The 27029-nt window shown below is 57.5% G+C and overlaps 3 protein-coding genes across 19 annotated transcripts in view; 1 reads left to right on the forward strand and 2 right to left on the reverse strand.

Annotated features, from left to right (window-relative positions):
• The window catches only part of ARHGEF11 (Rho guanine nucleotide exchange factor 11), an 88989-nt gene extending 82204 nt beyond the window's left edge, over window positions 1-6785 (forward strand). For 11 of the 12 annotated variants that reach the window (XM_073323600.2, XM_073323609.2, XM_073323610.2 and 8 more), the window contains 4 exons: window positions 214-306; window positions 1861-2126; window positions 2415-2600; window positions 5565-6785. In XM_073323600.2, the coding sequence (XP_073179701.2) occupies window positions 214-306; window positions 1861-2126; window positions 2415-2600; window positions 5565-5720 (701 nt within the window). In that variant the 3' untranslated portion in view covers window positions 5721-6785. The remainder of the gene's footprint in view (window positions 1-213; window positions 307-1860; window positions 2127-2414; window positions 2601-5564) is intronic. The other variant, XM_073323608.2, reaches the window with a different exon arrangement.
• LRRC71 (leucine rich repeat containing 71) lies at window positions 6723-18893 on the reverse strand. 2 transcript variants are annotated; one of them, XM_073323612.2, is made up of 16 exons: window positions 18827-18893; window positions 17633-17754; window positions 17067-17189; window positions 15600-15740; window positions 15006-15081; window positions 14107-14181; window positions 13597-13665; window positions 12980-13139; window positions 12319-12402; window positions 11163-11252; window positions 10634-10747; window positions 9978-10092; window positions 9630-9718; window positions 8810-8918; window positions 8189-8310; window positions 6723-7414 (listed from the first exon to the last, which is right to left on the reverse strand). In XM_073323612.2, exons 2-16 carry the CDS (start codon window positions 17733-17735, stop codon window positions 7115-7117), a joined length of 1770 nt encoding a protein of 589 aa, XP_073179713.2. In that variant the 5' UTR covers window positions 17736-17754; window positions 18827-18893; the 3' UTR covers window positions 6723-7114. The 2 variants fall into 2 exon arrangements, with proteins under 2 accessions (XP_073179713.2, XP_073179712.2); XM_073323611.2 differs by having other exon boundaries at window positions 7407-7991.
• A 1715-nt stretch (window positions 18894-20608) lies between these two features.
• The window catches only part of PEAR1 (platelet endothelial aggregation receptor 1), a 56432-nt gene continuing 50011 nt past the window's right edge, over window positions 20609-27029 (reverse strand). Inside the window, exons 19-25 of one of the 5 annotated variants that reach the window (XM_073322955.2) lie at window positions 26498-26626; window positions 26109-26324; window positions 25701-25813; window positions 24479-24599; window positions 23638-23700; window positions 22691-22894; window positions 20609-22244 (exon numbers count right to left, since the gene is read on the reverse strand). In XM_073322955.2, coding sequence (XP_073179056.1) covers window positions 22084-22244; window positions 22691-22894; window positions 23638-23700; window positions 24479-24599; window positions 25701-25813; window positions 26109-26324; window positions 26498-26626 — 1007 coding nt within the window. In that variant the 3' untranslated portion in view covers window positions 20609-22083. Of the gene's footprint in view, window positions 22245-22690; window positions 22895-23637; window positions 23701-24478; window positions 24600-25700; window positions 25814-26108; window positions 26325-26497; window positions 26627-27029 lie in introns of those variants that run through there. The other 4 variants (XM_073322957.2, XM_073322956.2, XR_012156101.2 and 1 more) reach the window with 4 other exon arrangements.

The following is a 27029-nucleotide window of genomic DNA, read 5'->3' on the forward strand; positions in this document are numbered from 1 at the left end:
AGCCCAGTGATTTGCATGAGATCTGCCACCCTCGGACTGCTGCAAACCCTCTCCTCTCTCTGTCTGGGCATCCTGCACTAGCCGCTTCGCTGGGCACAGCCGGTGATTGGGTTCTGAGTCCTTCAATCAATCAATTTCTCTCTCCCCCTCTCTCCTCCCCTCGACATTTTCTCTTCTTCCCCCCCTGCTCTTTTCCCTGGTGTCTCTGCACAGCTGAGGTGGAGGGCACTAAGGATGCCACGCCCTTGGCAGACAGCAGCCAATCAGAAACTGAGTTGCATGAAGGAGGCGCAGCTAATGTAGATGGTAAAGAAAAAAACCAAACCCTTTTCCCTATTGTCCCCAAGAAGGCGAGGAAAGGGAATTGCAGATTGACTAAGAGAGGAAGCAGGGGAGAGGCTGCTGGCCAGACCAGGGGCGGCTGGAAGGCAGGACTCCTGGGTTCCATCCCCAGCTCCAGGAGGAAGTGTGTTTTGTGGATTAGAGTATCAGGCAGGGCTCCTGCTTTGCAACTGGGCCGGTCCTTTATGGCCTGGTCCCGTCCTGGTTTCATCAGGAGTTGTTTGCCTGAGAGGCGACTGTAGTAACTGACTCGTAGGTGGCAGGTCAAGGCCAAACGCCGCCCAACTGTATGAAAATGTCTCCCTGCACGTACCCAGGGCTGGACCACCAGCTTCCCTGCCTCCGATGAGTCCCTGCTCAAAGTAATAGACTATGACTCCGGGACGGCCTTTGACTTGGTGCCGCTTGATGTTTGGATTGAAAAGCTAGGATGATGTTCATTAAATGGATTAAAAACCGGCTCATTGATAGGTCTCCAAATGTAACTGGAGAACTCTCACGGAGCGGCTCCGTTTCCAGTCGGGTCCCACAGGGATCAGTTCTTGGCCCTACACTATTTAATCCAGGACGTGGCTCTGTTTGACTGAACAAAGAGAAGGCTAAGGGGAGGCTTGATGGCAGTCTACAGGCACCTGCACAGGGAACAAATATTTAATAATGGGCTGCGCGGTCTCGCAGAGAGGGGGTCTGACATGAGCCATGGCCGGAAGTTGAAGCGAGAGAAATTCAGTTTGGAAATAAGGCATCAATTTTTAACAGCTGGAGCAATTGACCGAGGGTTGTGGATTCTCCGTTACTGACCGGTTTTGATTCAGGATGGGAGGCTCTTCTAAAAGCTCTGCTCTGGGCGTTATCTGGGGGCAGGTCTCTGGCCTGGGCTACGCAGGAGGTCGGAGGAGGGGGTCACAATGGTCCCCTCTGGCCTGGGACTCCGGGAATCTGTCTGGATGCAGCTACGGGAGAGGGAGCTGGATTCGCTACCTGAATCCTGGCTGAATTTTTCAAACCTGGGTGTGGAAAGTGACGCACCTAAATCAACATCGAGGTAGTAACAGATTAGGGGGCTGATTTTCCAGCGCTGCTGGGCGTATTCCCCCTCTGGCATATCAGGGCACTCGTCAAAGGGTGGAATTTTCAGAAGCGCCCGACTTAGGGCCTCAGTCCCACTGATGGGGAAACTGAGGCACACGGTCATGAGGTGACACGCAGCCATGAGGTCACCCAGCAGGCCCATGGCAGAGCTGGGGTTAGAACTCCTGAGTTCCGGCCCAGGGCTCTATACACTAGGCCATGTTGCCTCCCAGTTTAGGCACCGTCTGTTCTGAAACCAGGACTTGGGACTTTAAGAACTGAAAGCAGACAGGGCTAATGAGGAGGACTCAGTGATGTCAGTGGGCTTTGAACCAGGCCCTGATTTTGCACATTTTAGCCCTGTAGGTTTCTACAGGGAGCTCAGAGTGCCCTGGGCACTGGGCTCACAGGGTAAGCAGCTTTTCTACCCCCTCCCCTGTAACGCAGGGAATTACTTCTACGTCAGCATGCCCTCTGGCCCCGCAGAGTCCTCCACTGAGCCCCCTGCCCCCACGCCACCAGCGAGCCTCGCAGAGCAGCCCCCCAGCCCGCCCCGCCTCGCCCTCGGCTCCCGGCAGCACGACCAGGACAGCACGCCGGGCCCCGGCAGCCTGGATGGGGCCCCACCCCCCGCCCCCAGCCTGGTGATCCAGGACGTGGACATGATCTTCCGGACGATAGAACAGCTCACGCTGAAACTCACCAGGCTAAAGGTGAGGGGGAGGTGGGGAGCTGTCGGGGGGGGGACGGGACCAAGGCTGTTACGCAGCTCCGGGAGCACCTAGGGCTCTGCCTGTGGGTGAGACTTGGAGCCGCTGCCTGGGCCAGGCAGTGCGAGGGGCCTTGGCCAAGCGAGGAGCCTGCAGGTGTCGTCCTAGCAGGTGGGGGGCCAGGTGAGACGGCTGATGCGCGCCTGGGATGTGCAGAGGTCTGACACCAAGTCAGGCCGGGGGCCCCCCCCATTCCCACCAGCTTGTTTCTCCCCCGCTTGGTTCCTTCAGGACGTGGAGATGGCCCATCGCGAGTTGCTGCGGTCTCTGGGAAGAGGTTCATCGGCCGAGACCACCCCAGTCGGGGTCACCACGCTGGAGATGGGCCGGTGGCTGGAATGCCCGCCCAGCCCTGCCAGCGATTGCTGCCCCTCCCCTGCCCGGCGAGGCTGCGGGCACCGGCAGCCAGCGAGTCCGGTAAGTGGAAGGGACCTCGCAAGCCCTGTTGAACGTGCCCCGAAACCCTTGCCCGGACTTGGAGCCGCCCCCACTGCACCTGGTTCCCATAGTCATGCTTCCCCTTGCTCGGTTCTGGGCCACTCACTTTCCTTGGAGCCAGCTGCAGGGCCAGGACCCAGCAAATGCTAGAGGTCTAAATAATAAGATGGATGAACGAGAGTGCCTCCTATTAAATGGGGATATTGATATAACGGGCATCACAGAAACCTGGTGGAATGAGGATAATTGATGGGACACAGTAATACCAGGGTACAAAACATGAGAAGGACAGAACTGGTGGGGGAGCGGCACTAGATGTGAAAGAAAGCGGAGAATCAAATGATGTAAAAATCTTCACTGAACCAAACTGTACCGCAGAATCTCTGTGGACAGTAATTCCGTGCTCTGGCAGTAGGGATCTCTTACCGACCACCTGACCAGGATGGTGATAGTGCCTGAGAAATTAACAGGGAGATTAGAGAGGCTATTAAAATAAAAAACTCAACAATAAAGGGGGATTTCAACTATCCGCATACTGCCTGGGTACATGTGACCTCAGGACGGGATGCAGAAATAAAGTTTCTTGACACCTTAAATGACTGCTTCTTGGAGGAGCCGGTCCTGGAACGCACAAGGGGAGAGGCAATTCTTGATTTAATCCTAAGTGGAGCACAGGATCTGGTCCAAGAGATGAATCTAGCTGGACCCCTTGGTAATTGTGACTGTAATATAATTAAATTTTACATCCCTGTGGCAGGGAAAACACCACAGCAGCCCAACACTGTAGCATTTAATTTCAGAAAGGGGGACAACACAAAAACGAGGAAGTTAGTTAAACAGAAATTAAAGGTACAGTGTCAAAAGTGAAATCCCTGCAAGCTGGATGGAAACTTTTTAAAGACACCATAATAGACGCTCAACTTAAATGCATACCCCAAATTAAAAAACATAGTAAGAGAACCAAAAAAGTGCCACCGTGGCTAAACAACAAAGTAAAAGAAGACGTTAGAGACAGAAAGGCATCCTTTAAAAAGTGGAAGTTAAATCATAATGAGGAAAATAGAAAGGAGCATAGACTCTGGCAAGTAAAGTGTAAAAATACAATTAGGAAGGCCAAAAAAGAATTTGAGGAACAGTTAGCCTGACTTCAGTACCGGGCAAACTGGTTGAAACTATAGTAAAGAACAGAATTGTCAGACACAGAGATGATCATAATTTGTTGGGGAAGAGTCATCATGGTTTTTGTAAAGGGAAATCATGCCTCCTAATCTACTATAATTGTTTGAGGGGGTCAACAAGCATGGGGACAAGGGAGATCCAGTGCATAGAGTGCACTTAGATTTTCAGAAAGCCTTTGACAAGGTCCCTCACCAAAGGCTCTTAAGCAAAGTAAGCAGTCATAGGAGAAGAGGGAAGATCCTCTCATTGATTATTAACTGGTTAAAAGATAGGAAACAAAGGGCAGGAATAAATGGTCAGTTTTCAGAATGGAGAGAGGTAAATAATGGAGTCCCCCAGGAGTCTGTACTGGGCCCAGTCCTGTTCCACATATTCATAAATGGTCTGGAAAAAGGGGTAAATAGTGAGGTGGCAAAATTTGCAGATGATACAAAACTACTCAAGATAGTTAAGACCCAGGCAGACTGCGAAGAGCTACAAAGGGATCTCTCAAAACTACAAACTATAAAAGGATCTCTCAGAAGTGGCAACAAAATGGCAGATGAAATTCAGTGTTGATAAGTGCAAAGTAATGCACATTGGAAAACATCATCCCAACTACAAAATGATGGGGTCTAAATTAGCTGTTACCACTCAAAAAAGAGTCGTTGTGGGTAGTTCTCTGAAAACATCCATTGTGCAGCGGCCGTCAAAAAAGCCAACAGAATTCTGAGAATCATTAAGAAAGGGATAGATAATAAGACAGAAAATATCATATTGCCTCTATATTAATCCATGGTACGCCCACACCTTGAATACTCTGGGTAGATGTGGATGCCCCACCTCAAAAAAGATATATTGGAATTGGAAAAGGTTCAGAAAAGGGCAACAAAAATGATTAGGGGTATGGAACGGCTTCTGTATGAGGAGAGATTAATAAGACTGGGACTTTTCAGCTTGGAAGAGACAGCTAAGGGGGGACATGACAGAGGTCTATAAAATCATGACTGGTGTGGAGAAAGTAAATCAGAAAGAGTTATTCACTCCTTCTCCTAACACAAGAGCTAGGGGCACCCAATGAAATGAATGGGCAGCAGGTTTAAAACAAACAAAAGGAAGTATTTCTTCATGCAACGCACAGTCAACCTGTGGAACTCTTTGCCAGAGGATGTTGTGAAGGCCAAGACTATAACAGGGTTGAAAAAAGAACTAGATAAGTTCATGGAGGCTAGCTCCATCAAGGGCTATTAGCTAGGATGGGCAGGGATGGTGTCCCTAGCCTCTGTTTGCCAGATGCTGGGAATGGGCGACAGAATGGATCACTTGATGATTGGGGGGACGGAGAGCTCAGTGGTTTGAGCATTGGCCTGGGTTGTGAGTTCGATCCTTGAGGGGGCCATTTAGGGATCTGGGGCAGAAATTGGGGATTGGCCCTGTTTTGAGCAGGGGGTTGAACTAGATGACCTCCTGAGGTCCCTTCCAACCCTGATATTCTATGATTCCCTGTTCTGTTCATTCCCTCCGGGGCACCTGCATTGGCCACTATCAGAAGACAGGATACTGGGCTAGATGGACCTTTGGTTTGACCCCGTATGGCCGTTCTTATGATGACCTGGTCCCATGCCTTCCTACTTGCCAAATCCCTTCCCATCCCCCTGTACCTCAGTTTCCCCAGCTGTAGCCCAGGAAAACTATTGCCGACCCAGCAGGCACCAGGGGGCGGGTTGGCAGCCTGGAGCTTTGCTGACCATCCCTCTCAATGCTGCTTCTCTGCATCTCTTTCAGGCTGCCGAGCCCCCTCAGAGGAACCCCTCTGCACCAATGCCCTGCAAGGAAGGAGAACTCCCCAAAGATGGCTGGGAAGCTGGAGCGGCAGGGCACCCCCTGGACCCACCCAAACTGGGGAAAGCCCCCTGGGAGGCAGGGCAGCCTGAATGTTGAAACAGGCCCATGGGGGCTGCGACTGGAAGCTCGGAGCAGAACTGGAATCCCGTGGGGAAGCGCATGTTAGTTTTGGCTGATCTCGGTGTCTCATCCCAGCCATGGGGCTGGGCGGCCCTTTGCCTGGAGAGCAAGTGCCCGTCACCCTGCATGCTGCCTGCCGCTGGCAGGCCGGGCCCCCACCGCTGTCTCCATCTCTGTGCCCCCCACGGGCAAGCATCGTCCCTGTACACGAGAGCTGGAATATAGTCTGTCGAAATGCACTTTTTGTTTCTCTCCGTGCTGAGGAGCCCACGCAGTGGGTCCCGGCCCGCCCTCTCTGCTGATCAGATATAAATATGTATGTATGTGCATTGGGTTCTTGTAAATAACTGGACTGTATCCCGTGACCCTGCAATGCAACGGCCATTACCACTATCCCGCTGCCCTGCCCTGCCCTGCCTGGGGAAATGGGATTCCCAGCGGCCCAGTCCTCTTACCACTAGGTGTCCCCTCTGGGCCTCCCCCGGCCCCGGGAAGCCACAGCGTGTGCTGCTGGCATTAGCTGGCCTTTCTCCCTCCGGCAGATGCGTTGCCCCCTGCTTCAGGCCGGCTTTTCTGTCGGGGCTGTCTGGAAAACGCACATCGCTCCACTGGAATGGCTGGATCCCAGGGCGGGCAGCGGGCTGGGAAAACGGGACACCCCACAGCCATGCCTGCCGTGGCAAAATCCCTGCGCTGCTTGGAGACAGTCAGCCGGCTGGAGGGGTCGGCTCTGCTGTGCTCCTGGGGGCTGGATGAGCCCAGCCCGCTGGATACGATCGCCCCTAATGGTGAGCACAGCGCAGCACTGACCAGCTGCTGTGGCTGGAGAGAGGAGCTGGGAGGGCCCAGGGTAAGACCCCACCCACTTCGCAATCGGCTTTTGTCTACTTGCAGGCTGCTGCTGCATTGTCAGAGGCCAGGCCCCAGGCCTGCCCCCCTCAAGCTAGAGGACTGACTGTTGGCTGTTCCATGATGTATAATCCGTTTTATTTTCTTCCCTTTACTGGTAAAGATTTTTTTTTTAAAGAAAAGTGAAATATTCTTCTCTCGCTGGCATGCGTGTGATCCTTCCCCGGGGGGGTCTCGCTGCACAGCAGTGCCTGCTTTCACCCACTGCAGCATGGGAGACTGGGCCATCTCTTCCCAGCCCCCCTCTTCGCTGGCCTGTTAGTTCTGCCAGCCAGGTTCTGCCTGTAGCCCTGGCAGCTGTTCTCCACGGCGATGCCACACGGCGATGCTGCCGGGGTACGAGTGTCATGGCTGGAGCAGAGAACGGGGCGCGGTGGGTTGTGGGCCCCGCCCTGACCAATGCTGCTGCTGGGAGTGGAATCAGGCCCCCGCGTTAAATCAGCAAAATGGCTGGCGTGTCCTTAACCCCCAGCTCTCCCAGTCCCCCGGCGGGGATGTCTCAGGGCTAGTTGACATGACTTGATTGGCCCGGCTCCATCACTTCGGGGTGAAAAATCCATAGCCCAGAGTGACTTGGGGCAGCTGCACTCAGGCCCGTGCAGCCAGCACCTCTCAGGGAGGTGGATTCGCTGGGCCGTGTCTACACTGAGCAGTAGCCGTGCAAGTGAGGACAGGCCCTGGGAGCCCGCCCGTGCTCCCTTCTGCTCCCAGCACCGGTTCCCCTGGTGTGGGCGCTGCAACATGCCCTGCAGGGCCTCGGGCTGGGAAAGCGGGAGAGGAGAGGTTAGCAAGTGTCCTGGGGGAGGACGGGGGCTCAGCGCTCCAGCCAGCACAGCGCTCTTGGGACCATTCAGTTATGGGGTCACTGCCTCTGACCCTGGAGACCCAGGTAGGCCTTCCCTCAGAGCTTCCTCCCTGTTGCCACAGCCCCTGCGTGGATGGAGCCCTCCTGCGTGAGGAAGGGGCCCTGGCTGTGGAAAAAGAGCCTGAATTCCAGTGGGTGTAGAGGGCCCCAGCCCCCCACCCCTTGAAGTTAATGCTCCACCCCAGAGCAGGCTGTGTCAAAACTATTTAATGGGAGGCGGGAACGGTTACAGGCTGGGCTGGGTCAGAGGCGGAGGGGATCAGAAATCCCACACAAGGCTGCCCCAGCGCTCTCCAGGTCCGTGGGACTCTTCTGCTCTCGAGCAAGTGGAGGCTTTTGCCCCTCCACCCCTAGCTGGGCACAGCCAGCTCCTCATCCGGCGCCTTGGACAGCTGGCTGTAGGTGGGGTCGCGCGGCAGCATCAGCTCCTGGAGCTTGGCAAAGGTCTTGCTGTCAGGAGGGAAGCGGTTTTTCTGAAAGGGCGGAAAGGGGGGTGGGTGAGTAAAGGGGGGGACTCGCTTCTGCTCCCATTCCAGCCCCGCCGCTCGTGGGGAATGCTCTACCTACAGCTGTAAGCCCCGGCCCACACGGCGGCACAGTCATGAATGAACAAGGGCCCTGGGGCTGGATCCAGCTCCCTCCCACCGCCATGCAGGAGCGTGGTACTCACCCCCAGAGACAGCCGCAGCAGGCCTGTCTGCGACTTGACCCCAGCCGTGGACTTGCTGGCCTGCTGCTGGCTCTCCATGGCTGCCAGGAACGCTTTCAGGCCCTGCTCTGTGATCTGGTTCCCTTGGGGAGGGAAGATGCGGATCAGTGGCTAGTTTAAACCCCATCTCCTCTGGGGCCTAGGGTGGGGTTTGCCTGGGCCACTCCCTGGGACCTCAGCCAGGGCCTGCGCCCATTGAAGACACTGACCCAGCTGCTGTGGGGCAGAGGATCGGCACCTGGCTCTAGAAGCATGAGCGTCTCCTGCCTCTGCTGGGGATCAGGCCACAGAGGGAGCCCAGGAGCTACGCGGCACCGAGGTGAGTGACCAGGCTGGGCCGCATGGACGGAAGTGGAGAAGGGCGGGTGGTACTGAAGGAGCTCTGTGGATAGGGCCTGGCCCAGCACCAGGGGCTGCAGGCCCCACTCAGAAGGAAGGGCACACGCAAGTCTGGCAGAGGCTGCTGCATCTCCCACCCACTGCCACAGCTCCCAGCCCAGCTTGTTGGCCAAGGACAACACGGGGGACGCTTGCCCTGCCAGGCAAGATGGTGGGTTTCCAGCCAGCCCCGGGCCAACGTACAGGTGAGGTTTAAGTTGATGAGCACACGGTTGCCTGGCAGGAAGACCTTCCCGTCGCGGTGCTCGGCCTGTTCCAGCAGTGGGTTCACGATCTCGGTGGGCTCCACCACCTGGGCACAGAGAACGTTTCACCTTCAGGCAGGTCCCAGAGCTGCCCCTGGGAGCAGCTCGGCAGGGCCCCCCGCTGCATTGGCACTGCCCAGGAGATGATGGGGAGCAGGGATCAGCCCATTGCTGGGTCTGATGTGGGGCAGGAGATAGGACGTTTTGGCTGGAATCCTCTTAGGTGCCTAAGGGAGTTGGGAGTACAGATCTCCTTGATTTTCCCTGGGCAGCAGGCTCCTTACTCCTCCAAGCCCCTTTGAAAATCCCCAGCTTTCATGCTGAGCCAATGGTTCCACATCTTTTTATCCCAACGCAAGTCAGCCACCTCGGGGGCGGAACGGGGCAGTCGTTTGCACCATGCCCAGCCGGGCAGGAGTGGGAGTGAAGCCCACTGTATCCCCCCTGGCAGGGGCAGAATGGAACAACCTGTGCCGGAACTGAACCAAGAGCCATCACAGCAGCTCCAGCTGAAGGGTCAGTGACCCGGCCCAAGTTCCCAGGCCACCAAGGCCCATAACGCAGCTCGGGCTGTAACTGAGACACTAGCTCTGGAGGTGACCAGGAACTCAACTCCGGATCTTAGCCCAGAGCCAGGCTTCTGCCCCACTAACCCAGTGCCTTGAGCCTGGCCTACGGGCAGCAGGGAGCACTGTGTATAGCAGTCCCTGGAGGAGATGCCAAGCATTGTACCCCGTGGTTGGCCAGGGCTCCCTCACCTCCAACTCCGGCAGCAGACTGCGCTTCTCCTTGGCGCCCGATTTGGTTCCTTTGCCTCGAACAACTTTTTGCTCCGGGGTGGAAACCACTAGAGGGAGGGACACACCTAGAGCTGGGTGAAACACTCACAAACCTGACCGAGCCTCTGCCACGCAGAGAGCTGCAAGCTGAGCCATGGGGGGCCCTCCCATGGGCCCTGCCTTGGAACCAACTGGCCAGGCGCCCGGCTCAGAGAGGGTCATCGCCTCCGGCCACCCCCCACTCTGGCACAGTTCACCATCTAGTTCCTTAGCCCATCTTTGGGGGTCCCTTGCACAAGGGACGGGGGGGTTAGAATTTCGACTCACTTTTCTTGGCTTGTTTAGCATCCTCCTTCTTTGCGGGCACAAAGGCTGAGCCGCCCACGACCCCACCGCCACCTGCAGTGTTGGCCTGAGCTTTCTCCTCTTTCTTCAAAGGCTCCTGTAAGGAGAAGCACAGGCCTGAAGGGGGCGCTGGCAGGCAGGCTCGGCATCTCTTTAATATCTGTCGCTATTTGCAAAGTCCCCATCAGGCTTGACCCCACTTCGCTTCTGGCCCAAGCATGTAAACCACCAGCCTTGCACACCCCCAGTCCCGCATGAACCCTGTTTGAAGGATGGAGGCACAGGAAAGCCCAAGGTCACCAAATGAACCCAGCGGCAGAGCTGGGAAAAGAACCCAGGAGTCCTGATCCCTAAGTCTCTGCTCTAGCCACGAGCTCACACTCCCGCTTCAGAAATGAAATGAGAACCCAGGAGTCCTGAGGGTCACTCCCTGGCTCCACGAGCCCCCTCCTTTTCCTTAACATTACCATGCGCAAGTCCTGACCGCTGCGATCCCCTGATCCTTACAAAGAAGCGGATCTTTGGGAGCTGCTCGCTGTGGGATTAACCCCTTGCTCCCAGGCAGGGTGGACACGCCTGGAGTCCCTGGGAAGGGCTGCGTGGAAACTGTCCTACTCGGTTCAGCCCACACCCCTCACCTTTTTCTTGGACCCGCTCTTGCTCTGTTTGGCTGACTGCAGCTTGTCGATGGTGGTGTTGCTGACGAGGCTGGAGGGACGCTCACTGCTTTTGGCATCAGCATGTCTCAGAGGCTGGAACCCAGACCCAGAGGGATTTTAATAGAGATTCGGACACCACAGGCTGCTCTACATTTGCTACCTTTAGGACCCTAGGCAGCGCTAACTGTAGCAATTCCTAGCATGGGGTGTCAGCTGGCTTAGAACCAGGGACTCTCAGACCTCTACAATGTGAGCTAAAGGAGTGATGCCACTAGGTGGCAGCAGTAGTAGGCTGTTATCCTCTAGGTGGCTCAGAAAGTAGAGGGGAATACAGCACGCTCCAGGGTAAATCTTGTTACCTCAGCGACCTGGTTCATGGAGCTCTGAGTTTATAGCAATGTTTGGCCGGCCGCTGTGGGAAAGAGGTCAGTCGCTAGCACCTCCCGCCCCTGAGGTGAATTGATCTGTCGCCCTCAGGTGGGCGCACATGGCCTGGCAGGAACCTTACCGACCGGGACCGCTCCTGGGATTCCTTCTCCAGTAAAAGTCGCCTCCTTTCCACGACTTCGGTGTGAGTTAAAGCGAAAGGTCCCAGAACCTGCCCCAAAGCAATGGGGGAGTCAGTGTTGCTCAGTCTCTCTTGGTCACAATAGCTTAACTCCCCCTCTTCCGCCCCACAGAGGGGGCAGCCCGGGGCCTAGGCACCACTTCAATCCCCGTCACTTCTCTGACCACAGCCAAGCTCGCAGACGTTACAACGGCCTGAGCCGAGAGGTGCTCGGTACCCACTGAGCATGCTCAGTCCCTCGGGATCGGGTCCCGAATTTCCGAGCTCAGGTCCTGCTCCCTCAAAGGGATGTGCTAGTACGTCCCTTTTCGGTCATTCATACTGGGGGGAAGGGGCTGGGAAGGACGATCAAATGGGAACGGGGCAGGGCAGCAGGGATTAGCCCTGGAACGTCCCGCTGCCGGGTCAGGGCCTGGTGCAGGTCAGGCCTGGCCTGCGTTAGAGAGCTGCAGATGGGGAGAAGAGCTGCGCATCTGCTCTTTTGTGACGGATGAAGATGTCTTACTCATTAGAAATTCAGCTCGTTTCTTTCCCTCGCAACCACTATGGAGAGCTGGGAATGCAGGAGATGGGAGGTGCTGTGCCAGGGAAGCCTGGTTAGCTGAGAGAGGGTTGGATTTTGATTCAGACTGATTCAAACTCTCTTTGTTAACATGCATTCAACTCAAAGGCCTTTTAATGGCTGGGAGAAAAACTCTTTAGTTAAAGAGCCACCACCCCTACCCCTTGGATGAGAGAGCTCTGGATCCACAACTCGGACTCCTCCATAGAGCCCTCCACCCCCACTAGATGTTCCTGATAAGAATGGCCAGCTAAGGTCAGACCAAAGGTCCATCTAGCCCAGTGTCCTGTCTTCCGACAGTGGCCAATGCCAGGTGCCCCAGGGGGAATGAACAGAACAGGGACTCATCAAGTGATCTATCCCCTGTTGCCCACTCCCAGCTTCTGGCAAACAGAGGCTAAGGACACCCTCCCTGCCCAGCCTGGCTAATAGCTGCAAAGGGAGGGAGCAGTGGACACTGGGCCGGGCAAAGAATTTTTTAAAGGGTAAATCCATCCCCTGTACTGAAGAGCAAAGGCCTTTTCCTGGACGCACCTCTGCGAGCTTGAGTGTTCCCTGGTCTCCAATCTGATTGTGTGCCAGAGACAGGCACAGCAGAGAGCGATTCAACCGCAAGCCCTGGACAGACCCCGGGGGGCGGCGGTGGGACGCAGACATGCAAGGAAAGGAAAGAAAACGTCAGCTGTGAGCAGTGACAGCCCTGAACCCTCCATCCGGCTGGGCTGGCTTCCCTTCACCAACTCCTGCCAATGGCCCAGTTCCTGTGTCACAGGGGATTTCAGTCTCTCCATTGGCCCAACCCATCCTGCTGAGAGATCACCAGAGCTACGCAGCAGGTGGATTTTGAGTACTGGATCCAGCTAGACTGGATTGGCAGGAGAACACGCAAAGCTCCAGCCTGTAAAGTTCCATCTCTTCGGCTTCCCTTCACAGCCTCAGCTATTAAGGCTCCCCCAGCTGCCTGTTCCCATCTACATGAGACAATTGGACTTAAACTGGTTTAAAAAATAACCTAGTGACAAGGCTAGGATTTGAAGCCAGGCCTCCAGGGAAGTGCCTTAACCACAAGGTCTCTGTCCCTCCCTACGTACCCAGATCTCCCTTGGCACAAGTTCCCAGGAGAGACTCCCCCTTCAGATGCTCTACGGATGTTCATGCCCCAACACAGCCAGTCGCTTTCTCTCTCACCCCTCACCTCTGCGATGTAGCCTGCTCCCAAGTCTGAGATGTGATTGAAGCTGAGGATCAGCGAGACCAAGCTCTTGTTGGAGGACTTCAGCGTGGAGAGGGCTTGGCCGATCAGCTTGGCGTCGGCATTGCCCATGTTGTTGTTTCTCAGTGACACGTGAGCCAGCCTGCAGGGGTGTTGGTAAGAGTTTCCAATCAGGTCTGGTTGGACTGTCCTGCTCCCTGGGAAGGGAAAGAGACGCCCTGGGAGTGGGGAGGGGACTCTCCAGGACAGAGCCTTGAAGTAGGCAGGAGCAATCCCAGGCCCGCTCGGCCTGCGGGGTGGAAGGGTAGGAGGCAAGGAATCCGCACACCATGCGCTGGACTCTGTGTGGGCACCTTGCCGATGGGCTGAGGGTTTTGTTTATGAGAGTCTGAGACAAAGCACCCCATCCCGCCCAGTGATCCTCAGCCCTCCTCCCCACTGGGACCTCCCTCCCAGGAGTATCCCCCAGGGTCCCACCCAGAGCAGACGCAGTGGTCTGAAATTTCCCTTCCCTCGCCCAATGCTGTATCTGCCCCAAGTATGGTTAACTAGCATGCACTCCCCAGGACTCCTGGATCTTCGATTCGGAAGGAACTCACGTGCTCTCCTCTCCGATCAGCCTGTAGAAGGACCCCTCTGCTAACGGGTTCCCCTCCAGCGTTAGTGTCCTGTAGGGAAAAGCAGAAACTGACCAAGGTGCTAGAGAAGTCACTTGGCCTGCAGACATGCAGCCACCTCTGGAGTGGAACACAGCAGCTGCTTCACAGCGACAAAGAAACGCTACATAACAGCCTGGAAGGGAAAGTGAAGAATGCTGTACACCACTGAAAAGGCAGGGGGAAATCTGAGGTAGGCAGCAGCCACCCCGCTAGGGCTTTGGGCAGGACAGTGGAGTTGGCGGTTCTGCTCTGGTACAGAGTGCCATGGGATCATCAATGAGCTTCACAAAGCACTGCCTTCAGGTCCCATCTCACTGGCTCCTTCAAAGATCATTACGATCAAATTGAAAAAGAAATGGGGTCCCCTTTCCGAGATGGGAGCCAAGAGGGAAGCAGCTGCCTCCAGCACTGTCTGAGCGCCCCCATCCCCGCAGCTTAGCTCTCGCTTACTTGAGATTGGGGCAGTTTGGTAGGATAGCGATCAGAGAGAGGAGCGAGAGATCCGTCAGGCCGACCTTCCAGAGGCTGAAAGAAGAGAGACATGGTAGCCTTAGCAGCAGCATTAACTCAATAAGAGAGATCGTAAAGCATTCTCGTCCCCAGATGGGGAAACTGAGGCACGGGGAGGGCAGAGGAGTTGCCCAAGGTCACAAAGTGAGTCAACTGCAGAACCAGGCCTCAGAGGCCTATGCTCAAACCCCTTCACCAATATCTGCTATTCAAAAGCGAATGCAGGCATTTCCCAGCACCCGAGTCCTGGCGTTCCAGAGGCCCCAAACTAGCTATTGGTTTTAAAGAGCTAGCAGGGCCCCAGATTGATTCTAATTCCAGCATCCCAATTATCCAGTCAACTTGGAGGACACCAAGATCAGGATCTCAGAGAGGCAAGAGCCAATGCACTGGGAGGCAGCAAAAGGGGGTTCCAAAGAGGATGGCTCTAGACTGTTCTCAATGGTAGCAGATGACAGAACGAGGAGTAATGGTCTCAAGTTGCAGTGGGGGAGGTTTAGATTGGATATTAGGAAAAACTTTTTCACTAAGAGGGTGGTGAAACACTGGAATGCGTTACCTAGGGAGGTGGTAGAATCTCTTTCCTTAGAGGTTTTTAAGGTCAGGCTTGACAAAGCCCTGGCTGGGATGATTTAACTGGGAATTGGTCCTGCTTTGAGCAGGGGGTTGGACTAGATGACCTTCTGGGGTCCCTTCCAACCCTGATATTCTATGATTCTATGTCAGAGGGAGGCTTGGATACTGAGGGTTCAGAGAACTGAAATCCTGCTGTATTTCCTTGCCCGTCTCTGGGCCCTTTCAGTCAAACAGCTCCTGGCCCTGCCCAGCCCCTCACTCACTGAACAGCCTGCAGGTTGGCAAGGGCAGGCAGACACTTGCTGAAAACAGCCAGCATTCTCTCTTCGATTTTCCAGCCTGCCAGAGAGAAAGCAGATGGAGCTGGTTACGCAGAAGAGAAAACAGCCAGAATGCGATCCCTCACCCCTGCCCTCAAATGCCCCTTGGCTCCCCGGCCAGCTTGGATGCCAGTTCGACATGGCACGGCTAGCTGGCTGGGCTCTGGTATGGCCTATGTTTTTTTTTAAAAGGCTCCAGAGGCGATCGTGGCAATTACAAGCCTAACTTCAGTACCAGGCAAATTGGTTACAACTATGGAAACAGAATTAACAAACACAGAGACAAACGACTCTTGTGAAGGGCAATCATGCCTCACCAATCTATTAGAAGTCTTTGAGGGGGTCAACGAGCACGTGGACAAGGGGGATCCAGTGGATAGAGTTTATTTGGACTTTCAGAAAGCCTTTGATGAGAGAGGAGACGGGGGCAGTGCCCCGAAATACGGCCAGCGCCTGGTTTGAATCAGTCTCCCCCACCTCCCCCTTCCTGTTTTACAGTGCTGAGCGGGGCTATTCGGAGTGAGCTGAGCTCCTCACCTCGCAGGAAGATCTCACGGGTGCTCTTGGGGTCGTCATGCTCCAGCTCGGTCTGGATGCAGGGCTGGAAGTAGGCGTACTTGCTCTGGATCTGGGTGAGGTTGGCTGGGACCTCCTTCTCGGCCAGTGTGTCGCTTTCCTCTGCCAGGCAGGGGGCCAATCTGTCACTCGGAGGCAAGGGCACCAAGCCCGAGGGAGACTTCTGCAGCGCCAGGTGAAGGCTCATGCAGGCCGCTGCCCTGTGTCAATCACTCCACGCTGCCCCACCATGGAGAGACCATCCCCTTCTAGCTGCATGAGCCTCTCTTCACTACACTCTGCCTTCACTAGGGCTGGGGAAGCTGGGAGACATGTTAAACCCATCTGGGGCTACATTGCCTTCCCAAACTATTTAACTAGAGCTTCCTGCCCCTGAAATGGGTGGGATTGAAACGGACACGCACAATCTCCTTGCGACAGTCCTCTGCAGCTCATATCCCAGATGCATCCTCCACCAGCAGAAACGGCCAGCATCCCCTAGGTGAAAGCTGTTTTAGCTCCGATTTCCCCAGTGCTTTGCCTCCAACTTGGCCAGCTCCCTCAGCCAGGCCACTCACCCCAACTGTAGCCAGGTCCCCCCAACTCAAACCTGGAGTCCACTTGTAGTTAGCAAGCTGGAGAGCACAGAGCTCAGCCTGCACGAACAATGAAGTGCACGACCCACTGATAAGCTGGGCCTCTTATTTCTTTGCCTTCTGGCATCTGAACTTCTAGAAGTTACGTTTCCCAGCTTTTCTCTGCAACACCAAGGGCTGGAAAGGCCTTGTTCTTTAAGTGAATGCAGAGCTTCTCCAGAAAGCAGAGAACTCTAGGAGCTGGGCCATTAAGAAAACACTGAATCCTGCAAGTCTTGAGCCCTGTTCTCAGCAAATAGTCTTTCCGCCTTGCAGAACCATCTAGGAAAGGCTCCCGGGGAAACCCCCTCCTCTGGACATCACGCTTCATTGTTCAAGGCTGCTTGCAAGCAGGGAGGGCACGGGGCTTAGCCTGAAGGCTGGTGCACCAAGTGCAGGAAGGAGGTTACAAGGGTGGCTGCTCTCATCTGTCTCAGGCATTTGCCCCTTAGCAACCTATCAGAGAATAGCCAGAGCACAGCGTGTCCTAGCCCTAAGCCATGCCCATAGGGTGGCTAGAACACAACGTGCTCTGGCTATTGGCTAAACTGCCATGATGGGGGCTGGCATAGAGCAGGCCTGCCTGTACTAAGCCAGCTGGGGAGACCGTTACAAGTCTTGTAAAGACTTCAGTGCAGGGTCAAGGGAGCCACAGGGCAATGTGGTGTGGGGCCCCTTGCTGGTACAGAACCCCTTCCACTGCCCTCCTAAGTGCCGACTCTTCTCTCCTAGCTCATGTGGGATGAATTCACAGCTGGGGTGAACAATACTCCCACCCTTTGCCTCACCGGGAATCCCCGGAGGCTCCACTCACCTGGCAGGAAGAGGTTACAGACAGATTGCAGCCTAACTGTGACCTTGGGGATTTTGGTGAGTCCGGCGCGGGAGCACAGCTCATTGAAATCCTGCTCCAGGAGGCCGGTGCACTGGTATTCTTCTGGGGAAAGAGCAGGGCAGGAGTCACTCCATCCACACCACAGACACTCCAGAGCAGCTTTTGTGCTAACAGCATCTCAAAGCATCTTACTTCAGCCACGCAAGCTAGTCGCAGAGACTCCTCAGCGAGCACTGAAGTGGCTGTGTTTTAACAGCAACAACCACAAGAAGTGAAGAACATTGCAAGGGGAATTCAGTTAGCTTCAATGGGAGGACCCACATGCCTACAGTTTAAGCATCGCCTAGGTCGTTACAGGGTCAAGGCCAAAGTCCGCTAGGGCCAGATTTTCCAAAAGAACCCAGCTCCCAGGTAGACACCTGAATAAGGGCCAGATTTCCTGGCCCTGGCATTATATGAGCAGGACCCACTGCCCGACTCAGCCAGTTAGATTGAACCCCTGGGTGGCGTCCTTGCCAGGGAACAGAGCAATCGGGGGTCATCACCTTCACCATGTTGGTCAGTCCTTTTAGCCGCGTTCTTTCCTTCCTCCTCAAGGCTCACGCCAGCCACTTTATCCTTGGCCCCCCGGTCCCCTTTCTTCCCCATAGTTACGCTCTTCAGGGCACTGGAGGAAAACAAGATGGGCTCAGCTGGTAACACGTGGTCAGAGCCAAGAGCGCTGCCCTTTCGCCCCAATGGGCTTTTGTGTCTCCCCACAATTTATATTTCTGCTCCTTCATTCCTTTGCTCCCCGGGGCAAGAAACCCCACCCCCTGGCCAGGGGGCTACGGCACTGGGAAGGGATGGGGCTCGGAGCGGGCGGGCAAAGGGAGGATCCGTGGCACGTCGGGGCGGGGGCGTGGCATTGGCACCTGCCCCCAGAGATACAGGGCGAGAGCTGCTGCTGCAGGTGGTGGGCTACGGGAGGCGTTTGTTGGGGGGGGGGCGGGGGAGTCCCAGCTCGGTTTGGGGGGGGCGGGTCAGGGGGCCTAGCAGGGGACTCTCCAGGTTGGGGGGGAGGGAGGGGCCTAGCCTGGGGGGGGGGGCTGGCTGCGGGGAGTGTATGTGGGCCTGGCTGGAGGGGGGGGGGCTCCCCTGGCTGGAGGGGGGGGTGTCCCTGGCTGCGGGGGAGGGGCTGGCTGGGGGGAATGTCCCTGGCTGCGGGGAGTGTATGTGGGCCTAGCTGGAGGGGGGGGCTCCCCTGGCTGGAGGGGGGGGCCCTGACTGGAGGGGGGGCCCTGACTGGAGGGGGGGGTGTCCCTGGCTGCGGGGAAGGGGCTGGCTGGGGGGAATGTCCCTGGCTGCGGGGAGTGTATGTGGGCCTGGCTGGAGGGGGGGGCTCCCCTGGCTGGAGGGGGGGGCCCTGACTGGAGGGGGGGGGCCCTGACTGGAGGGGGGGCTCCCCTGGCTGGAGGGGGGGGTGTCCCTGGCTGCGGAGGGGGGCTGGCTGGGGGGAATGTCCCTGGCTGCGGGGAGTGTATGTGGGCCTGGCTGGAGGGGGGGGCTCCCCTGGCTGGAGGGGGGGGGCCCTGACTGGAGGGGGGGGCCCTGGCTGGAGGGGGGGCCCTGGCTGGAGGGGGGGGTGTCCCTGGCTGCGGGGTGTGTACGGGGGCCTGGCCGGGGGGGTCCCTAGCTGCGGTGGGAAGCGGGGGCGGGGGCCCTTGCCTCGGGGGGGGGGGGGGTCCGCCTCGCCCCACCTGAGCCGGGGCGGCGGCGGCTCCGCTTGGGGCCTCCCCTGCCGGGCCCCGCGCGGGTCCCCATGGCAACGCGGGGGCGGGGCCCGGAGCGGGCGGGGCGGGGCTACAGGACGCTGCTGCGGGGGCCGGGGCAGCGCCCCCGGGAACCCCCGCCAACCCCCAAAGGGGGGGGGGGGTCACCGTTGCCATGACACTGGGGGGGGGGGTCCAGGTCACCATGGAAACCCCTGTGTGACTGGTGGAGCAGGGGCGTCCCCATGACCCCCCCCCATCCCCGAACCTGGGCACGGCCAGCCCCGTTCCCATGGAAACGGGGGGGGGTGTCCTGTCACCCTTAAAACTGGGGTCACCACGGAAACCCCCGCGTGTGGGTGACGTCCGGCTGGAGGTTGGGGGGGGGGTCACGGCGCTGCGTGCCCACGCCGGGTTATCCCAGCCCCCTAGAAACGGGATCCCCCCCCCCCCCGTGGCGATAGAGGTGGGGGGGGGCTGTGGAAATCGGGGGTGGGGGTGCCCCATAGGGTGACCAGATGTCCTGATTTTACAGGGACAGTCCCCGATTTGTGGGTCTCTTTCTTATATGGGCTCCTATTACCCCCCCACACACACACCCCCACCACCCCCCCTCCCCATTGTTCGCATTTGCTGCCTGGTTCCCCCCCCCGTGCAGCCCCCGGCCCTTTGAGCCTGGGAGTCCCCGCAGGCCCGGCCCCGCTGAGCAGGCCAGCCGGGCTGTACAGGTGGCCTTGCTCTCCTGCCCACCCTTCCTCGCCAGCCCCTGCCTGGCGCGGTGGGCTCCAGCGCTTTCCCCTTTGTGCAGTGCTCCCGCCTGGGTGCGGAAAGTATCCGCGGGTGTAACAATCCGTGGTAGGTGTGCGCACTGGGTGGGGGTGCGGGGGGCTCCAGGGCAGGGCTGTTCTGTCCTCCTGCGGCAAGAGAAAAGGGTAAATTTCTTCCCATTTTCTAGTCAGGTTTAACTGCCCCCCACCCCACCCCACCCCACCGCGAGTAAGAAATCCAGAGAGGCTTACAGCGTGGATTGCAACTGCCGGGGTGATCTGGGACAATTCCCTTCGTGGCTCTCAGTCAGCATCACCGTTAGCACCATTTTACAGATGGGGGAAACTGAGGCACAGAGACCTGAAGGCACACGTAGACCCCAGGAGTCCTGGTTCTGTGCTCTGCCTGCTGGGCAAGACTGTCTCCCTTTTACCACTTTAAAGATCAGTGGTGGACTTAATGCAGGATTTAGAGGCAGTGATATCACCACACTGAGAAAAACGTATGTGCTACCTCCCCTGCTCAGCATGGTGGTTTCCCTACGTTCACAGGATGGGCTTGTGGTTAAGGCACCGTACGTGGACTCAGGTGATCTGAGCTCTATTCCTAGGGTATGTGAGCCGTGGTAAGCCACTGCACTGCTCAGTGCCTCAGTTTCCCCATTTGTGCAATGGAGATAATCTTTTCTTTGTCTATTTGGAGTGTCAGCTCTTCGAGGTAGGGACTATCTCTCAGTCTCTACCTATAATGCCTAGCAAAACGGGTCTCCACTTTTGGTTAGGGCCTCTAGTTGTTACTGGAACCAAAATAATAATCCCTCTCACGCCCCCCTGCAGCCCATGCAAGAGCATCCCCTCCTCCCCAAAGGGTAACATTTGGGAGTTCAGTGTCTTTGCTCACCCCAGCTCCTGTTTAATCTCATGGCCGTACCCTGACTATAAGCCTATGGAGTGATGTTAGCAGTTGGGTGGAGGCTGAGCCAAAAACTAGACAGTTGCATAGTTAAAAAAGAAAACACAAACATCTTTATTTACATGCACACTGGAGCTGTATCAATTGGGCTACAGATCCCAGCTCTCCCCCAGAGCAGAAAGGGAAGGAAACCCAGCTATGTCCCTTAGGCCAAGTTGAGCCTGCTGGGCTAGTCTGCTCTACCTGGAGGTGTCATAAACCAAGACCATGTGCAGAGAGACTCCAGCCCTGGAGCTCAGCCCTGGCCTCTGTCACCTGAGCCAAGGAGGAGCTCCCATTGCTGCAGGTAAGTAAAGTAGCAGGCTGTTACAGCTGCTGGGGCCGGCCGCAAGGGGGAGACACTTTAGGCCGGTATATTGCACAAGGTGGGGGTGGTATGCCGTGATGGGAAGGGGTGTGCTGAACCCTCAGCAGCTTCACAGTGGTAGGACTGTTGTGGGTGGTGGTTGAATGGTGGGGAAGCTTGGATTCAGAGCTACCAACTTCCCCTAACAGCGCAAACATCCTCTACGGCCCATATCCAGTGGGGCTGGTGGCGGGATGAAATGAGGCAGCTGTTCGGAAGCTGAGTCTAGATGCAAAGCGAGACCGAGCCAAAAGCCCAGATCCAGTCCCCCTCCACAGGCTGGAATCCGGATTGGGAGCCGAATTCGGTAGCGTCTCACTTCCCAGCCATGTCTCTCCTGGGGCTGCAGCAGGGCTGGTCTTGGGGTGTTTAGTCTGTGTCAGCAGGGCGCAGTGGTCCAGTGTCTGCAGCTGCCCTGCTGGGTTATCAGTCCCTTTGTGGGGGCTCACTGGAACATCTGCCGTTCCGCGCCCCAGCACTGTGGTGTCCCGTTCACATCAGCTCCACCGAGGCAGGCTTCTCCTCAGATCAGTCCTCCCCCTAGTGCAAAGCCGTGCCCTTGGGGCAGAACACGCCTGCCGATGGCTTGACGGGGGACCCCACCCTGAAGACAAACACCGAGGGGGGGTGGGGTGAACATGGTGGGGCAAGTGGGATGCCGCAGCTGAGGCAGGAGCAACACGATTTTGCAATGTGCCCCCATTCCAACACCACCCCACCAAGATCCACATCCCTGCTGCATGGGGGAGGCTCAGGATCCAGATGTGGGTGGGTGAGATTCTGTGGCCTGCGTTGTGCAGGAGGTCAGACTAGACAATCAAAATGGTCCCTTCTGATCTTAAAGTCTATGATTCTATGTGAACGTCACAGACTCTGAATCCTCACCTGGGGGAAGGCGATGAGCTATATTCAACCCCAAGCGGCTGGGTCAAGGGGTCTGACTCCCCCCTTCCCTAGTCCTTAGCAGCTGTTGCATTGTACAAGCAAAGACAGAGGCTGTGGGTGAATCCGGGGGGTGCTGGTAAATGGCCATCCACGGTCCTGCCATGGCTCTCCACCTGCTGGGATTCGGAGCTAGTCCTCCAACTTTCCCTGGGAAGGGTGGACAGAGAGGATGGGGAGGATGGACGAACAGAGAGAGACAGCGCCCTGTGGCTCCTCACCGGTCCTGCCTCCGGAGTGGCGGGGATGGGGGGTAGTGCCGGACCGGTGGCATGTCATAGTGACTGGGGATGTGACTGTTCTTGGGGGAGTCGTAGTGGTTGGGGGCGACGCTGGGGGCTGCTGGAGAGACACCTTCTGCCCCCGGGGGGCAACTCTCTAGAAGGAGGAGAAGAGGAAAGACAAGGGCATTACCAAAGGCATCTGTGAAAGTGTCTCAGGACGGGCTTGTGGTTAAGGACTTGGGAGATCAGGGATCGATTCCAAACTCTGCCACAGACTCCCTGAGTGACCCCGGGCCAGTCACTTTACTGGTCTGGGCCTTGACTCCCCATCTGTAAAATGGAGATAAGGACCCTTCCTTTCTCCCATGCTGCATCTATTTTAAACCGTGAGCTCTTTGGGGCAGGGACAGGCTCTCACTTTGTGGGTTTGTGCAGCGCCTAGCACGATGGGGCCCCGATCTCGATGAGGGTGGCCTCTGAAATGCAAAAGCCTGGCAGTGGACAAGTACCCCCTTCCCATGTGCCATTCAGTCTCTGGCATCACTGCAGAGTGAACGGGACTGGAGGGGTCCCGCAGTCCGTCGCGGTGCCGAACTCTACCTTCTGCCCTGGAGCCGGCAGCTGGCTCCTCAAAGAGCCCGATCTCAGCGTAGGACATTTCTCGCTTCACAGGGGACTTCATCTCCATGTAGCTGCCCTCTGAGGGCTTGGCCATGAGCTCGGGTAGGTCCTTGATGGTGGCGTAGGGGTTCTCACTGTTCAGCGAGCTGTTGCTGGCGCGTAGAGCCTCCTCCTTGATGTAGTCTGGAGGGTGGGTGGAAGGATGGCAAAGGGAGGGTGGGTGAATACAGGAAGTGGGAGAAGCCGGGGGGCTGGGACACCAGTTTAGCCTGGAGGAGACGAGTTTGCTGGGCCTGTCTAGCTCCAGGCACATGGGCCGCAATCAGTGCTAACTGGGCCCCTCGTCGGCAGCCTCAGCAAAGAGGCCTAGGGCTGGATGGGGCCCTACGCACCAAGCTCCCCTCTTGCCCCCAGGGCGTCCCACCTGGGCAGCATGTGCAGGGGAGCTTGTCCAGGCTGGAGCTGCTCTGGGGATACACAGAGCTTCTCCAAAGCCAGCCCAGCTTCCTCGCACCCTGTTGAGCTCCCTGCCCCACTCCCACAGCACCCCCTAGTGCCGCACTGCAACATGGGGGTCAGGGCTGCAGTAAGCACGACTCCTCCCCCTCCCGCTCCTCCCAGACCCCACCCCAGGAAAATGAGGCCATCGGCCTGAGCCGAGAGCATCTGCGGGAGGGAGAGCTCAGTGGTTTGAGCATTGGCCTGCTAAACCCAGGGTTGTGAGTTCAATCCTTGAGGGGGCCATTTAGGGATCTGGGGTAAAAATTGGGGATTGGTCCTGCTTTGAGCAGGGGGTTGGACTAGATGACCTCCTGAGGTCCCTTCCAACCCTGATATTCTACGATCGAGAAGCCCGCAGGACCCCCTCTCCTGTGCGCCGGGGCCCCTGGAAGCCCCTCCCCCCCAGAGGGAGCCGCTGTGCTCACCATTGCCGTAGTACTTCCCCAGGCTGTTGCTGTAACTGTAGCTGCGGTCCATGGGGCCGCCCCCTGCACACGGAGGGAGACCGTGAGGCTGCTGGACACAGTCAGACCCCGGGGGTTCCCCCTAGCTCCCCAGCCTGCACGGCCCTCCTTTAGCTACAAGGGGGGCTCCCTTCACGAGGCTGGGGTCTGTGTCCGCCCCCACAGCAGAGACGGGGGGAGGTCGTGAGAAATGGGGACACTGACTAGAAACTAGATGAAGGCAGCTCCCAGCCAAGGAAGGGTCTCCCCATGCAGCATCCAGGGAAGGTCCCCCACAAGGGCCCTGGCTGCTTTTCTCCCCACCAGCTTGGGGGTGGGGAGGGCAGTTTTGCCCTGGTTTGGGGATGAAATTTATAGGGCTCCGACCAAGACTGGCCGTTTGAGCTGAAATGGACCCAGGAGTCCCAGCTCCCCTTCTCCTGCTCTAATCCAGAGAGCTCGCTCCACTCCCAGAGCCAACAGAACCCAGGAGTCCTGAAGGGCCCCCCCTGCAGCTCCTTCCCTAACTTCTAGGCACCACTCCCCTTCCTGAGCCAAGACTAGAACCCAGGAGTACTGAGCCCCACCCCCCACTTCCCAGTCTCCTTCTCTAACTACTAGGCATCACTCCCTTCCTAGAGATGGGAAAAGAACCCAGGAGTCCTGAGCTCCCCCATCTCCCAACCCCACTCACCTTCCAGCACTGGGAGTAGAAGCCATGGCCCCACCCTGTCCTGACCCATAGACCCCACTTCCTCTCCCCACACCGTCTCCTAAAGCCCAGCCCTGCTCAGAGCTGGTGAGCCTTCGCCTCCCACCTTACCCCGCTCGCGATGCTTCAGCCCTGGCGCCCCGTAGTGCTTCCAGTCGGCAGGCAGCGAGGCGTTACAGTCCGGCCCGTAGGCCACGGTCTTTATGCTGGAGAAGTGCTGGCTGCAGGGCACCTGTGGACGAAATAAGGGGTGGAAATCAGCAGCGTCCTACCACCCCCTGCCCACGGGGTCCAGCTCGGCAGAGACAGGCAGCCAGCCGCCCCTTTGCCAGGCCAGGATTTTGGGAACCACAGGGTCTGTGTGTGTCCATGAAGAACCCCTTCATTCTGGAGTGGCCCAGAGTTCAGATTGAGACAAGCACTCGCATTAAGAGCGGATGTTTCGAAGCACTCTAAAATCCCTGCACATACTCAGATGGTCTCGAAACCTGCTGTGCCCCATGGCACCCTGGGGTGGGGCGAGTGGGGCAAATTTGGGGTCATTTGACCCACGGGTTCCAGAGATACAGCACCCAGTATAAAGGGTTGGTCTCTACATTTGGCCTGTTCTCATCCCTTAGTTGTTTGGACACCCCTGGGGTTCAGACTACAGGACTGGTCTGCACCCAGCTGTGCTTATCCAACCAGATGGGCCCTCAGCTCGGGCCCAGCACCTGGCTCTGGACTGGAGAAGAGACGGTTCAGCAGTTACTAGAGGGTCTGTCTGGCTCTCTGAACCAGCACAGGCTGGGAAACACAGGCCAGAAAAAGGGATTTGCACAGACTTGGGGCACCCAGCATCCGGGGCGCTGCTGGGGGGCCACCAACCTGATGGCTTAGCGCATGGGGTGGGCAAACTCTTTGGCCCAAGGGCCACATCTGGGTATGGAAATTGTATGGTGGGCCCTGAATGCTCACAAAACTGGGGGTTGGGGCCAGAAATGAGGAGTACAGGGTGTGGGAGGGGGCTCGGGGCTGGGGCGCGGAAAGGGGTTCAGGTTCCGGCTGGGGGTGCAGACTCTGGGCTGGGGGTGCAGGAGGGTGCTCCAGGCTGGGACCAAGGGGTTCGGAGGGCAGGAGAGGGATCAGGGCTGGGGCAGGGGCGTGGGGAGGGGGTCAGAGGTGCAACTATTTTTGCGGCAAATTCCCAGCCCAGCCTAGCCCCGGAGAGACGCTACAGACAAGCTGTCTCCTCTCTGCCCGTCCCCAAGGGGCTCCGTGCCTCGAGGCTCCAGAGAACAAAAAAGGCTGGGAACTTCCCCGGAGTAGTGTCACCCTGAGGGCTGGGGCTTACCTTGAGGGAGCTCGCCCTGTCCTGGCTGTTGGGGGCGGGGGAGGTCGGCACGCACCGCGACAGGGTGTGGTAGCTTGGATTGGAGTAGTAATGGGTGTAGCTGGGTGGGACGTCTGGACAGACACAAAGGGACAGACAGAGTTAGGCCGAAGTCTCTGGGAGTCCTGTCCACTAGCTGTCCCCAGGGGCTGCGCAGCGCCGGGTGCCTGTCCCCATCCTGTGCCGGGCTCCGGCTGGATTCCCCTCGCGAAGCCCAGGGCGGCTGGGATCGGTACTTAGGTGGGAGACTTTCCCCGAGAGCGGGCTGGGGGACTCCGAGCTTAGTGTCCTCGGAGGTGCCGTGCTAGCGGGAGCAGGGGGGTGACTGCGAGAGCAGAGCCCCCGTTACTGAGCGCGCCACGCCCTCACCTGGCACCGCGTACTCCGAGCTGTCCGTCCGCCCCGTGGTGTAGGCCACGGCCAGGTGCCTGTTCGCTTTGCCCTTCTGCCAGTGCCGGTAGCACAGGAAAAACGCCAGCAGCGCCAGAAGCAGGATCACCAGGACGATGATGCCAATGATCGCCCCCAGGGAGCTGTACCCCATCGGCACCGCTGGCACCATGGTGAAGGGGTGCTCGGGGCTCCCTGCACGCCCAGAGGAATAATTAGATCTTCTGCCCAGATCTGGGGACAGAACCCAGGAGTCCTAGCTCCCAGCCCCGCCCTCCCGCTCTAACTACTAGACCCTGCTCCCCTCCCGGAGCTGGGGACAGAACCCAGGCGTCCTGGCTCCCAGCCCCCTGCCTGGTCTCACTCACATTTCTCACACTGGGCCCCGCTCCTGCCCGGCTCACACTGGCAGCTCCCTGTCACGTGGTGGCAGGTGGAGTTGTGGAGACACTCGCAGACCTGGAGGCACCTGGGTCCAAAGGTGCCGGGGGGACACTCTGCCAGGGGCGCACAAGGGCCAAGGTTAGAATCCGTGGGGGGAAGGGGACTGGGAGGCAGGGGCATTTACACAGGATGGCTCTGGGCAAGAGGAAGGGGCAGGCCAGTCCCAGGGAGCGGCTTGGAGCCATACAGCTCCGCATCCCCCCTCCTGACTGCTGGAGGAGACCAATGGTCCATATAACCCAATATTAGAGCTGGTTGGGAAATAATCGGTGTTCCAGCAAAACGTTTCGATGAACGACAAACAAAATGTTTTGGTCAAAATTTTTTTCTTCCAAGTTTCCGGGTTTTCATCCAAAACCTTAAAACCCAAAACTCTGTGGCTGAAAAGTTATAATTTTTTGAGTGTCAACAGTCAGAAACAAAGTGGAAAATATTTGGAGTTTTGGCCAACATTTT

This window comes from Lepidochelys kempii, chromosome 24 (genome assembly GCF_965140285.1).
Source record: "Lepidochelys kempii isolate rLepKem1 chromosome 24, rLepKem1.hap1, whole genome shotgun sequence".
Classification (NCBI taxonomy): domain Eukaryota; kingdom Metazoa; phylum Chordata; order Testudines; family Cheloniidae; genus Lepidochelys; species Lepidochelys kempii.